This window comes from Clarias gariepinus, chromosome 24, assembly GCF_024256425.1.
Source record: "Clarias gariepinus isolate MV-2021 ecotype Netherlands chromosome 24, CGAR_prim_01v2, whole genome shotgun sequence".
NCBI lineage: Eukaryota > Metazoa > Chordata > Actinopteri > Siluriformes > Clariidae > Clarias > Clarias gariepinus.
Window position 1 is genome coordinate 252501 of NC_071123.1, and position 15000 is coordinate 267500.

At 41.4% G+C, this 15000-nt stretch overlaps 1 protein-coding gene across 2 annotated transcripts in view; it reads right to left on the bottom strand.

Moving 5' to 3' along the window:
- Positions 1-12715, bottom strand: part of LOC128511978 (neuronal migration protein doublecortin-like) — a 38542-nt gene extending 25827 nt beyond the window's left edge. For both annotated transcript variants that reach the window (XM_053485043.1, XM_053485042.1), the window contains exons 1-2: positions 12613-12715; positions 2345-2727 (exon numbers count right to left, since the gene is read on the bottom strand). In XM_053485043.1, coding sequence (XP_053341018.1) covers positions 2345-2702 — 358 coding nt within the window. In that variant the 5' untranslated portion in view covers positions 2703-2727; positions 12613-12715. The remainder of the gene's footprint in view (positions 1-2344; positions 2728-12612) is intronic.
- Between the last annotated feature and the right edge of the window lie 2285 nt (positions 12716-15000).

Genomic DNA, 15000 nt, shown 5'->3' on the forward strand with positions numbered 1-15000 from the left:
TTCACCTCCTCACCCTACTTCACTCCTTTTCTCTCAGCCCTTTGAATGATCCTGAACAATCTTATGTGTGTGTGTGTGTGTGTGTGTGTATATGTGTGTGTGTGTGTGTGTGTGTGTGTGTGTGTGTGTGTTAATCGGAGCCTTGTCTAACTCTACACCATCCTCTCTACTTCACCTCATTTCCTCTGTTCCTGTTATATTGATTCATGTCCAGCACCAACACACACACACACACACACACACACACACAGAGATAACAATCTCACGTATGTTTTCTTCACTGTTTCATAACGCAGTCTAATAACGGTCTGATGATCAGTTAAACGATATATTGCGATACATCACATCTTACATTGTTACCATGGAAACCGAGGGCTTTGATCTTTGAATGCATTTGCTTTTTTGTGTTTTGCTGATCTCATGATAAATTCTGTTACAGTAGACTGTGCTTATAAATCATGAATATTAAAATACCTTTAAAAGATTATAAAAAAGTGACTGTAGGCTTCTGATCCCTTTAAAATTTTTAAAAAAATATGGATAAACTAACTTTGTGAAAATGTAACTATTACTATTATAAGATGTACTCCGCATATATTTGAACACAAAGAATCACAATGAATATAAAATCACTTTAATGCCTGAATGTTTAATTCATGATTAAAATTTATATTAAGCAATTTATAAACCGTGACAAATCCAATAAAACAAACATACCTAATGCACTGTGATTCTTAATTCAATTTGGCTCCTAACCGAATCTAATAAACACTGACACTGTGGAACAAACTGTGTTGTTTTCTAAACACTGTGTCGTGGGTCAGGGGTAGCTCAGTTGTCCCTGTTGGGCCCTTGGGCAAGGCCCCTAACCCTCACCTGCTCAAATGTATAATGAGATTGAATATTTAAGTCACTCTGGATAAGGTCATCTGCCAAATGTAAATGTCTCCTACAAAAGCAAAATCTGCTCCATGCTCCAGTCCAGTAGGTGGCGATATTGCACCAATTGCTCTTAAACACAAAAGAAGAAGAGGCATAATTGATCATCTTATAAAATACAGAAGATTAAGTCACAGAGTTTTCTCCAGGGACATATTGTGATCAACTTTAGAGAACTTTTGAAGGATTTGAAAGTTTACCCAAATAGTTTAAAATGTGTGAATCGATTCAGAACCAAAAAACGAATTTATCTGACTATCACTTAACTGAATCAAAGTGAAACGATCCCAATAAGGATAAGCCAAATACATCTTTAAATAAGGCATCGACTCTCTCTGTTTTTCTATACAGCGCTCTGAGCAGCGGATGACTAAATCATCATCAGCTGCACTGTGTGTTTTTAACTTCGTTCAGATAAAAGTGGATCCCGGAGCGGAGAGAAGGAGCAGCTCTGTGTGTGTGTGTGTGTGTGTGTGTGTGTGTGTGTGTTTAAGGTAAAAGGGAAATCTTCCTGCAGGATCGGAGCATCGGGTTTGGCTCCAGGAATGAGGGGAACTTATTTGAAAAAGGAAACCGGAACAGATGAGCTTCTGATAAAATGAGTTTTAAACATCAATGCAAATGAGAAACGAGAGAAGGGGAAAAAAACAGAGTGAAGGTAGACAAACAGAAAGCTGAGAGACTTCACCTTAGTGCTGAGAGTCACTCCACACACACCATGCCTCATGTGACATCATCATCATCACTTAGTATTACAGTTACAGCATTAACAGTACAACTATCACAGATTTCCAGTAAAGTATAAACATGATCATGTGACCTTCAAGTAACGCTTGCACTCTGTCTGTGAGAACTGATCGACTCTTTTCAATTAGCTACAAAGTGAAATAGCTTCATTAACATTAGCTACCTCGTAGGGGAACGTTCCTGTGTCTGAGGAAATGAGTTAGACCATATTCGCCTTTTAATCCTGGTGCATTATGGGTATTTTGCACCTGATAGGCTACTGTCTTCGTCCCTCGCTCTGTGTTGTTGGATTTTACAAGCACAACAGAAATTCTCCAGCATAATTTATAGATTAAACTCTAAACTCTAACAACAGCCAGACGTTACGGGATTAAACTTGTGCCGTTAGCTAGCTAACTTAGCAGCAGTCTATAGCTAATGTGCAGGCACTGACAGGCAGCACAGCGTCCTGTGTAATAGTTGCTTAGAGTTGTAAGAAAAATATTGAATCAGGATATTTATAAAACTTTGACAGGTACAGAACGGCGGTACAGATGGAATCACACCTGAGTATGGTGATAATATCGTCTCGGGGCGGCCCTGGTGAGTCTCATCATTACTGCTTCCTACCTGTTGATGCCACATACGCTCCTCCCAAAACACACACACACATACACACCTTCCTCCAGCTGGTCGAGGGTGCTAATCTTGCGAGTGCCGTCGATGGTGAAGATGAAGCGGACGCCGTGCGGCAGGTTGATGTGGTCGGACAGCGAGCGCGTCAGGTCCTCCAGCAGCGCGTCGAAGGTGCGGAAGCGCTCTTGTGCCACGGCGTACACAATGCCACGGAAGTAGCGGTCGCCGTTGCGGTAGAAGCGCACCTTCTTGGCCTTCTTCTCGTTGGTGAGCGCCTGCAGCGTGCGCGTGCGGTAGAAGCTGCAGTGCGCGCTGTGTGTCGGGCTCGGCAGGCCGTTCTTCTCCGGCTTCCTGCGGCACGACTTGTCTCGCTCGTCAAAGTGTCCGAAATCCAGCTCCATGGCAATGCTGAGGAATTATGGGTAACTAAAACGACAAGAAAAAAAACAACGACCGCGTGAATTTAGATTCCATCATTATTGTTTCCTATATTCTCTCCATCCCACAGTTTCTCTTCATCTCTTTATTTGTATTAATCTTATTTCTGTCTTCCTTTTGTCCTTTTTATTCTCTCTTTGTCCCTGACCCCCTTTCCCTCCATATCTGGTCTCACATTTTTCTCTTTTATTTCTCTCTTTTCATTCCTTTTTTCCTTCCTTTCTTTCTTTTCACTCCCTCTTTCCTTTATCGCTCAATTATTTCATTTCCAAAGACTTGAGCATTGTCTCATCAATTAGTTAACGCCATATCAACCAAACACACACACAGACAAACACACACTCTACTTTCTAGTGAAACTAGAGCCAGCATTCAGTGGAAAGCATTAATATTTTATTTTACAACACAATCCTACCTGGATATGACCTTCAATTCTTTACACACACACACACACCCACACACACACACACACACACACACCCACACATATTCGGATTCTGCTCTCAGGCATGAATACAAGTGTGCCCTACATTCCCTGTGCTGAAGGACACTCTGGCCGATTGGCCTCTATAGATACACAGACACACAGACACACACACACACTTAGTGTGGCTACAGTTACAGCACTGTAGGAACAAAGTCTCTGTCCCAAATTACTAGCATCATGTGTAGTACAACAAACGAGTGAAAGTGAAATGTTTAAACATTAAAGCAGCGTTAAATCGTCCACCTGCAGTGCGTTACTAAACATCAAACCTAAGGAGGCGTCGGTGTGACCTCATCAGGATCAAACGAAGAGGTGAGTTTCATGTGACCTTTTACATTTTCATAAACATGTTAGTCAGGTCACAAACTTTTCACCTGGGACACCTGAAAGTCTCATACGCAAATTATATAAAAATAATCTCATGTCTCCTGATAAACAAATACTCATGTTTCTTGTCTCACTTTTATAACTCTGCTGTGTCACCATCATCATCACCATTATCACCACCTTCATCTTTAATATCATCATTACCACCATCACCACCACCATCATCATCACCACCACCGTCAACATCACCACCATAACCTTCATCAACACCACTATCATCACCACCTTCATCTTTAATATCATCATTACCACCATCATCACCACCATAACCTTCATCAACACCATCATCATCATCACCACCTTCATCTTTAATATCATTATTACCACCATCACCACCACCGTCATCATCACCACCATAACCTTCATCATCACCATTATCATCATCATCATCATTACCTTCATCTTTAATATCATCATTACCACCATCACCACCACCATCATCATCACCACCACCGTCATCATCACCACCATAACCTTCATTAACACCATCATCATCACCACCTTCATCTTTAATATCATCATTACCACCATCACCACCACCGTCATCATCACCACCATAACCTTCATCACCCCATCATCATCATCATCATCATCATCACCACCATCATCATCATCATCACCACCTTTATCTTTAATATCATCATTACCACCATCACCATCACCACCATAACCTTCATCACCCCATCATCATCATCATCACCACCTTCATCTTTAATATCATCATTACCACCATCACCACCACCATCATCATCACCACCATAACCTTCATCACCCCATCATCATCATCATCACCACCACCATCATCATCATCATCATCATCATCACCACCTTTATCTTTAATATCATCATTACCACCATCACCATCACCACCATAACCTTCATCACCCCATCATCATCACCACCTTCATCTTTAATATCATCATTACCAACATCACCACCACCATCATCATCACCACCATAACCTTCATCACCCCATCATCATCATCATCACCACCACCATCATCATCACCACCATAAGCTTCATCACCACCATTATCATCATCATCATCATCATCACCTTCATCTTTAATATCATCATTACCACCATCACCACCACCATCATCATCACCACCACCGTCAACATCACCACCATAACCTTCATCAACACCATCATCATCACCACCTTCATCTTTAATATCATCATTACCACCATCACCATCATCATCACCACCATAACCTTCATCACCACCACCACCATCATCATCACCACCTTTATCTTTAATATCATCACCACCACCATCATCATCACCACCATCACCTTCATCATCGCCACCATCATCACCACCACCACCTTCATCAACACCATCACCACCACCACCACCACCATCACCTTCATCATCGCCACCATTATCACCACCTTCATCTTTAATATCATTATTACCACCATCACCTTCATCAGCACCACAATCATCATCACCACCATTACCATCATCTTCATCAACACCATCATCATCACTACCACCACCATTACTATCATTATTACCACCATCACCTTCATCGTCACCACCATCATCACCACCATAACCTTCAATATCACCATAATCACAATCATCATCACCACCACCATCATCACCACCACCACCATCTTCATTCCTTTTTCTTCTTTATCTTTTACTTTTTTTAATCTTTCCTTAGCTTTTACATCATCTCTCTCCCTCTCTTCTTCCTGTCTCACCCCCTCATCCCATCCCTTTCATACTCCGTCTATTCTATCTTTCTTCATCTTGTCTCTTTTCCCCCTTTTCTCTCTGGTCTTTCTGTCTCATTTTATACCACTTTTTCACTCTCTCTCTCACATCTGAGTAAGTCAGTTTGGCGCATTTTGGGGGGACGAGCGCCAGAAATTGGAAAAACACAGCTGCTTCTTTTCACTGCTAAGCGATCTGTCCATCACCCGAGAAGAGAAAAGAAACAGAGAGAGAGAGAGAAAGAGAGGAGTGGATCAGTGAGAATTCCATCTGTAGCTTTTTACTTTAGTAGTTTGGACAGAATGAATAGATTACATCAATTTAAGAAGAAATAAAAGACACACACACACACACTCACTGCTTGTAGACGATACAACCTTTTCCACTCAGTTCAAGACTCTTCTTACCCATGTTCTGAAATGTTTATAGATAAATAGACATATAGCTAGATAAATACAGTCATGTTCAACTTACTGCCCCCTCATCTAGGAGAATTATTTTACCTCTTTAATTGTCTTTTTGCGAAAACATAATAAAAATCATCTGATGTAGCAGGTCTCAGTATTCGGAAAATACAACCTCAGACAAACAACATATAACATTTTTCACCGTGGCATTATTTATTTAACAAAAATGCATCCACAAAGAAAAAAAACAAACACATTTGGACAATACTAAGTACCACCATTGTTAAACAGCTTGTAGATCCACCTTTAGCGGCGATAACCTGATATAATGTTTCCTGTATGACTTTCCTGAGTTGGTTGAGGTTTTGGGGTGTTCGCTTCTGCACAGCTCTTTTAAGGTCCCGCCACAGCAATTCAGTTGGGTTGAGGTCTGGACTTTGACTTGGCCATTTTAAAGCCTTAATCCTTTTATTAGCCATTCTAATGTAGAGTTACTGGTGTGCTTCAGATCATCGTCGTGTTGCATGACTTGATTTAAACCAAGCTTTAGCTGTTGTACAGATGGCTTCACATTCGCCTCCTGAGTACACTGCCTCTTGAGTGCCCTCCACCACCACTCTTGACAGTGGGTATGTGGTGTTTCTGCTGTTTAGTTTCCTCAAATAAACAACAAAAAAACCCCTTAATGCTCGGGTTTAAGGACAGACAACTCCACTTTGGTTTTATTTGTCCACAGGACATTGTTTCAGCTGCCTTGTGTTTTGTTAAGATGCAGTTTTGTGAACCTTAGTTGTGGCTCCACATTCTTTTTAGACAGACGAGACTTTCTCCTGGCAACAAGTCCAAACAAACCGTACTTGTTTAGTCTTCTTCTAATTGTGCAAATACCCACAATGCACCAAGTAAGGTCTAACGCATTTAAAGCCAGTTGTCATGGACTTTAACATGTAACATGCTCAGTGAAGCCTTGGACTCTAAGATGTAGCTCTTGGAGTATTATGTATTTCACTGAGCATCACATGTTCTGACCTTGGGGTGAATGTACTGGGATGTCACCCTCCTGGGAAGACTGGCGACTGTCTTAAAACCTTTCCATTTGTGAGAAAGGTTTCAACAGTCTTTCTCACTGTAGAAGGTTTAACTCCTAGTTTCTTGGAAATGGTTTCATAACCCTTTCCAGATTGATGTGCAGTAATAATTGTGTCTCTACCACTGCTCATGTCTTACCTTCTTGGCTTTGTTTAACACACACACACACGCACACACACACACATATATATACACACACACACACACACCTGAATGCACCAGACCAGCAAACTGCCGAACCTTCTGCTTTAAAAAGATCTGTACACCTGCTGATGTTTAGGTAATCAGGGCTGATTAATAGCAAAACCTGGCTGCAACTTACCTTCTTAGATCCTGTTGGAGGGTACTACGTATTGCCCACATGTTGTTGTTGTTGTTTTTGAAACGGTGATTTTCATCAGATGTTGTTTTTGTGTAATACTGAGACCCACTATGATCAAACGAGTTTTATATTGTTTAAACAAAAAAAAAAAAAAAACACGTAGAATTAAAAGAGGGGGTACATACTGTTACACATGACTCTATATATATATATGTGAGTGTGTATTCATTTTGGAACCCCCCCCCCCCCCTTAGACCACACACACACACACACACACTTCCATAAATTAACATAAATCAATACACACATCCCCTCCCCCACTCAATCAATATCCTCTAATCAATATCTATATATAACCTTTAATCCTTTTCTTGGACTAAAGTGTGTCAGCGATTCTATGGTCTCTTTCTCTCTCTTTCTCTCTCTCTCACACACCCACACACACACACACACACACTACCTGCTAGGGTCCAGTGCATTGTGGGAACTGGGGACTTTTATTTAATGTTTTCAACACAATCACAAAATGATGACTCTGAACACGGTGCACCAGTGCGGTTTGGGACACGTCCTCTCTGTCTTAGCATCTTCAGCTGTTCTAACATGACATGCGGCTGTACTTCCTGTGGTCTTTTTGTGTCCATTGCTTGACCCCTCTCCTCCCTCTTCTGTGTCTTTATCCTCTCTCTGTTCTTCTCTCAATTAACTTTTAGAATTCTGGATTTTCAGACCCCGAGTATGACTTTTACAGTTTTGTCCTCTGTTCTTCTTAAGAGACCATGAACCACACACACACACACACACACACAGAGACACACACACACACACACAGGATAGAGCAGGTTGTGTGGGTTAAGCCCCCTTTTTAACAAATCCCCGTCCCTCCCCCGGAGCATTCGGATGTCTTTTGAATTAGATTTATCTGTTTAAATTTTTAATGCTGTATTTGTACTGTTAAAGCCTTTCAGCACGGGAGAGACAGAGCGAGAGAGAGAGAGAGAGATAGAGAGAGAGAGAGAGGGGACATTGTCTGTGTCCTGTACAAATCGGATTAAAGATGAACAAAAGAGTGCAGCAAACAGAGCAGGGGAATTAAAGAGCTACCGTATGAAAGAAATTTGTCTTCCTGTCAGTCTCCATTATACTTCAGTACACTACATTACCCAGAGTTCTCTGCAGCAAAAATAAATAAATAAATAAATAAACAAATAACTTTCTGCAAAAAAGGCCATTTCGTTTAAAATGTGTGACACAGTTCCAGAGTAGTAACACAATGACGCGCTGTAACGTACAGATACTTAGTAACACAGTTGTGATATGTTCCTGTTCAGTTGCACAGTATGAGTGCAGATCAATCCCTGCTATCTGTTATCAGGCAGATAAGGATGGGTTCCTTGCTGATTCTGGTTCCTCTTAAGGTTTCTTCCTATTGACATCTCAGGGAGTTTTTCCCTCAGCACTGTTGCCCTCGGCTTGTTTATCAGGGACGATCTGATCATTCTGATTCATACACACCTCCATAATTTTCTTTTAATATTGTAAAACTGCTTTGTGAGAATGACTGTATTATTATACAAATAAAATTGAATTGAAATGAGTTGCATTACATTACAGCATTTGTCAGGCGCCTTTACATTCAGAGGGACTTGCATTTTAATCTCATTATACATCTGAGCAGTTGAGGGTTAAGAGCCGCGCTCAAGGGCCCAACAGTGGCAACTTGGTGGTCGTCAGGTTTGAACCTTGGACCTTTCGAAACCATAGTCCAATGCCTTAACCACTGGAGTTGGATCTCCACTACTGAAGTACAAAGTTTAAGTGTATGAGTGTAGAGTATAAAGTGTATAGTGTTTGACTGGAGACTCAGGCTTGGGTTTGAGCTTTTTTGGAAAACGTCCATGTGATCTTTTAACATAAACATGTCTACGTGATGAAGCATTCAGACCTCAAACTTTAGCCTTGAAGCAATTGGCTATTAATCTCATCCTCTTTTTATGATAGAATGTAATACATTTTATAAATCACAAATCCGCACAAGACCCGCCGGCAGCCGATTCTCTCTTTAGGAGAGAAAGAGAGAAGATCTCTGTTACAGAGCTCACAGTTCACAGACTCGCCGCGCTACACAACATGACAGTGTATTCGTTACACAAATGCATCGGAACAAAACGTCTGAAATCGAAACCTTTAAGTAAATATGACATACACAATGGAAAATAAATGACTTGTATGTACGCTGGCTCAAATTCCCTTTGTGTGTGTGTGTGTGTGTGTGTGTGTGTGTGTTGTGTGAGCGTGTACATGCTATCTTCCTGTCACAATGAGCTCATAATTACAGCAATAAGTAGCACATAAAGCTTCCACATTATTGCTAAATGCTAATGATGACTGATTTTTGGTGGGTTTGCTAAACCATGTCCTGTCTGTGTGTGTGAGAGAGAGAGAAAGAAAATGTTAATATAATAAATATAACTCGAGCAAATAAAGTGGGACAGAATGAGGGAGACAGAAAGCATACTTTATCCTCTCATCGTATAAACACACTGCGCTGATCCTCCACCATGGAGTGTTAACTGTTAAACGTCTTAAGCGAGCTCTGCTTATTCTACTCAGACTCTGTTTATTGCTCTGTTAGAAAGCTCTGTTCTTCTCAGAAATCCTGCAGCAGTTGTGTGGTAATGTGTCAAGCAGCTGCAGGGTGATAAAGTGACGAGCAGTAATGGGAACGAATCATGATGGACATCCGTTATAGAGGAAAAAATAAGAGCAAAAAAAGAACTTTAGTCTTTCCAATTTTATGTTGAAGCACAGCTTCTTCTTAATATGTTTTAAAAAGCGTATTTTGAGCTGTGGCATGTTGTATACAGACCCTGAAAGGAGGTAAAGGGACATGTTTACACCAGCTGTACAGGGTGCTTTGGGGTGGAGCCATGTATCTGTCTTTACATGCCTCCTACTGTCATGGATGCCATGAGAAAAGTGTCAGCAGTTGCATGTTGCTCAACAAATCTCCATGTGAGCAAGAGTGCCATGATGCTGCGGTGTAGCTACACTTATTCTCAAAGTGGGGACCAGAGTGAGGCCTGGGGATCAAAGTGGTCACCCAAAAACAAATTGGGGACCTGGGATCAATGTGAGGACTGAAGAACGAAGAGAGGACTGGAGGCTAAACTGAGAACCGGGGAATGAAGTAGAGGCAGGAGACCAAATTAAGAATTGCTGAATTAAGCATTGTCTGGAGACCATAAGGAGGACTAGGGGCCGAAGTGGGGACATGTGAATAAAGTAGGGGCCTGTAGACAAAAGTGAGGACCAAAGTCCAAAGTAGGAGCTGGGGAGTAAAGTAGGGTTTGGAGACCAAATTGAGGACTGGAGAGTAAATTACAGAAAGTCCTGAGACAAAAGGGAGGACTGGAGGCTAAAGTGGGGACGGGGAAAAAAGTATGAGCTGGACACCCAAGTGGCTACCAGAGTCCATAGTGGGGGCATAAAGTAGAGTCTCTAGTGGAGACTTTAGTGAGAAATGGGATCAAATTGGACACATTAGAACGAAGTGGGGACCTGTAACCTATGTAGGGAACCAGGTATTAGAGCTGTGAATCACAGGTATTCTGTGTAACTTGTGTTATGTGTGTAAATATCATATCTGCTACAAACTAATATCTGTGGATTGGAGATCCAGGTTTGGCTTGCAAACCAAAATGGGGACCGGGGACCAAATTGGAGACAGGAATCCAAAATGGAATCCAAAATGTGTGCTGAGAACAAAAGTAGGGGACAAAAAAATAGTGGTGCTAGGCAACCAAACTGTGGACTTGGGATTGAAGTGGTAACTGAGGTCCAAACTGGAAACTAGGGTGTGTTGCTAGTAAAACAAAATTAAGTGTGATCCAGTAAAAGCAATAATTCCAACTAGTGACTGGAATTATTCAATGGACCGATCCTGTGGTACGTCTGGTCTGATGTTTCTTCAGTTCCATATTCACAAACTTACCTGCAATTAGTACACATTTACTATTTAATTAAACAACTGATTAAATGTCTACAGAGTCATTGAGATAAATACCACAGGTGTTAAGAAGTCAGCAGGAATCGCTGGTGCCTGTGACTGGATTAAGCGGTTAACTAGTTAGCTTAGAAAGTTATACAGTATGTAGGTACTTTAGCTATATATAGAAATATAAAAAGATAAGAAAAATTAAACAGATGATAAAAATTTCTTTACACACAGTTCAAAGAATGTATGGACTGTGTAATGATTATATATATATAATTATATATATATATATATATATATATATATATATATAATTATATATATATATATATATATATATATTGATTGGATCATAATCAATTCACACACACGTTCAATGAATTAGGCATGCTTCACAGCTGACAGAGGGGCCGGACACACACCCATCTGCTCCTTTAATGGACAGTAAATGGCACACACACACACACACACACACACCAGCAGAAGCTGTTCATTAGCCTTTCATCACTGCAGTACAGAAAGAGGCTAATTTTATTAACATTCTAATACCAACACACTTTTTATCTTTAACAAACAAAAGAACAGAATCTTTTTACAGTAAACTGACAGTAAAACTAAATGGATTGTTTTTTTCCCACGCTAAATTAAATGAAACGTCAGTTCATGTAACAAATACTACAGAAATGGGTGAGTGTGAGGTTCCCACAGCTTCTCCTCAGCGCTCACTAGCATGTTGCTAACCAGTCAGTGGTGTCGCGTGCGGGGCAGGTGTGCGCGCGAGCGGCGTTCCATTGTGTCAGGAGGTGGGCGGGGCCAAAAATGGCCTCATAAATAAATAAATTAATTAATAAATTAATAAATAGATAAATTAATTAATAAATTAATTAAAAAAAAAACCAGACAATAAGTGTTACTATGTCACAGAGCTACACTATACTGTAATACAGCAGTGTGCGGTTGAGTGAGATACACCTCTCACACGAGCGCGCACAGCACGCGCACCCGAGACCACGCGCACCCACAAACGCACCAAAGGGGGAAAAAAGGGGACTTTAATACCAGATGAAACACACACACACACACACACACACACACAGGATAAAATCAAATCGTCAAAACCCCTCTTTTAGAAAATTCTACAGTCAAATAATAATAATAATAATAATAATAATAATAATAACGTTTTTAGGCAATCCTCTCATTACAAAGAAAGAATTACAGATTAATCAGACTCAGGTTTCAGTTATTTAAAAAAACACATTTGATGTCCTGATTTAAATACATTTTTTAAATCATGAGAGAAACATAACGGTTCATCGGTTTCCCGACTCTACCTGTCTGATTCCGAGACACTGAACCCGCAGTGATCAGACAACACACACACACACACACTCACACACTAAACATCCGGATCGGACCGGGGAGAAAAAGAACACCGTAAAGATGCCGGTACTCACCACGGTTATCTGCGGTGCGCGTGAGCCGCGTGTGTGTGTGTGTGTGTGACAGACAGAGTGGAGCTGGTGTGCGGGTGGGTGTGGATGCTGCAGGATCTCCCTCTCTCTCTCTCTTTGTCTGCCTGCCTGTCTTTTTCCCCCGTGCCGGTGGGGCCGCGTGGTCCTAAAACCCTCCTACCATGCTGCGCGCGCGCACGCACGCACGCACACACAAAACCGTTTAGTCCCGACTAAGCGTAGATGACGTAATCCATCCACAGTGAACCAAGTTGTAGAGGTAGGCAGGATTTTTCCAATGAATCATAAATAAGTGTGTGTGTGTGTGTGTGTGTGTGTGTGTTTGTGATGACTATTTTGTTGAGGGGCCTTATCTGGTAGTCTGGTCAGTAAAGGAGTACAGAGAGTGAGAGAGCAACATTTGACCTGAGAGAGAGAGAGAGAGAGAGAGAGAGAGTAATAATGATGTCCTTTTAGATACAGTAATAATAAAGAAAGACAGAGCAAAGGAGTCGGAGGAAAGGGGGATAGGTGGAAATAAGTGGGGGGGAAGAAAGAAAGAATGAAAGAAGGGAAGAAGGGATGGAAAGAAATGAGAGGATGTAGGAAAATTGAAGAAACAAGGGAAGAAAAATAAGCACTGATGTACAAAAAAGTAAGAAAGAAAGAAAGAAAGAAAGAAAGAAGGGAATATGTGAAGGAAACTGGCTAGTGAAGAAACTATACAGGGAACAAGAAAATAGGAAATCAGTTGAGAAATCAGGAAATAAAATGTACAAAAGAAACTTTATTAAAGAAAGGAAGGAATAAGAGAGAAAAAATAAAGAAGGAAACAGAGAGATAGATTCATCTAAAAGACGAATGGTTCTCTTTTCTTTTAAACCTTTTATTAAAATGACATGAAACAAAGTGATGTTTGAAAAAATAAACATTGTAATTCTTAAAATGTGTTTATTGTTGATTTGTTAATTAACTAACTCATCGTCTGTACGACTTTATCCTGTATTCAGGGTGGCGGGGGGCCTGGAGCCTATTCGGGAGACTTAGGGCACGAGGCGGGGTACACCCTGGATGGGCTGTCAATTAATCACAGTGATTTGTTAATTTATTAATTTTTATAAACATTAAACAAGGGAGACTCTGTTGTTTTTAAATCTCTCTCTACATTAAACACAAACCCAGTCATAAATGATATATCTTTCAGTTTCCTTTTATGTGTGTGTGGGTGTGTGTGTGTGTGAGAAAGTCAAATACACTCATCCTACACACACCTGTTTGTTTACTTTGTCTTTTTGATGCACACTTTCATCCTCAACCTCTTTACATCACAGAGACACAAAACACAAACATCCAGAGCACACAGACACACAAACCTGACAGATGGACAGACAGAGAGACAGACAGGACTGTTACAGGTGGACAGTTGTGTCTCTGTGTCCCTCTGGGTGTGTCCCAATTCAACCACATGCTGGTTCTTTCAGAGCAGCTTCCTGTAGGCCTACCCACACACAGACACACACACAGACACACACACACACAGGCACACACACAGACACACACACAGCTGGGGGTGATCAGAAGTTTCATCTTTTCAGGGTGTGTTTTTGAGTTTAAAGCTGAAATGTGTGTTCCAGAATTAAATGTCCCCCAGCAACACTTATCAGACCAAAAAGGTTCTCAGTGTGTGTGTGTGTGTGTGTGTGTGTGTGTTGCACCACTATGATGAACTGCTGTGTCACAGTATTAAAGGCAAACCTGCTGGCTCTCCCATTTTAACACACACATCATCATATCTCTTCCTCTCTCTCAGTGTCAGTAAATCACAGTTTAATGTGTGTGTGTACTCAGGGTGGGAATGCAGCAGGGGACAGCTGAGCATGGCAGAGCCGCGCCTATATGGTGTGTGTCTCTGTGTGTGTGTGTGTGATAGAGAGAGAGAGAGAGAAAGAGAGAGAGAGAGATGTATGTGCCAAAAACAGACCACCGCACCCAGGAGAAGAAAAAACTAGCTAGTCGAATTAGATAGCGTGAAGACAGACAGATCAGTTATAGCTACTGGTACAAGGGCCTGAGCGGTCATCATGGAGAAGGAGGGCGTGAGCCTGCACACATGCATTTGTGCGCGTGTGTGTGTGTGTGAGTGTGGACAGTTGTGTCCTGCGGGGCGTGTCCCAATCCAACGCATGCTGTGTCCCTTTCCTACAACATGGTGGATGAAAGACTACACGCCGCACCGTTCCCACCCCCGACACGCGGGACTGCTTGAGCATCTGACGGATTTAACTCAAAGGCTAGGTTGCCATGGTTACCAGTAAAACGTTTAACATTGTCACAACGACACGTGAGCGGCGTTCCTCTCGTCACCAGGCTGTCGGGCACGCACGTGTGGCA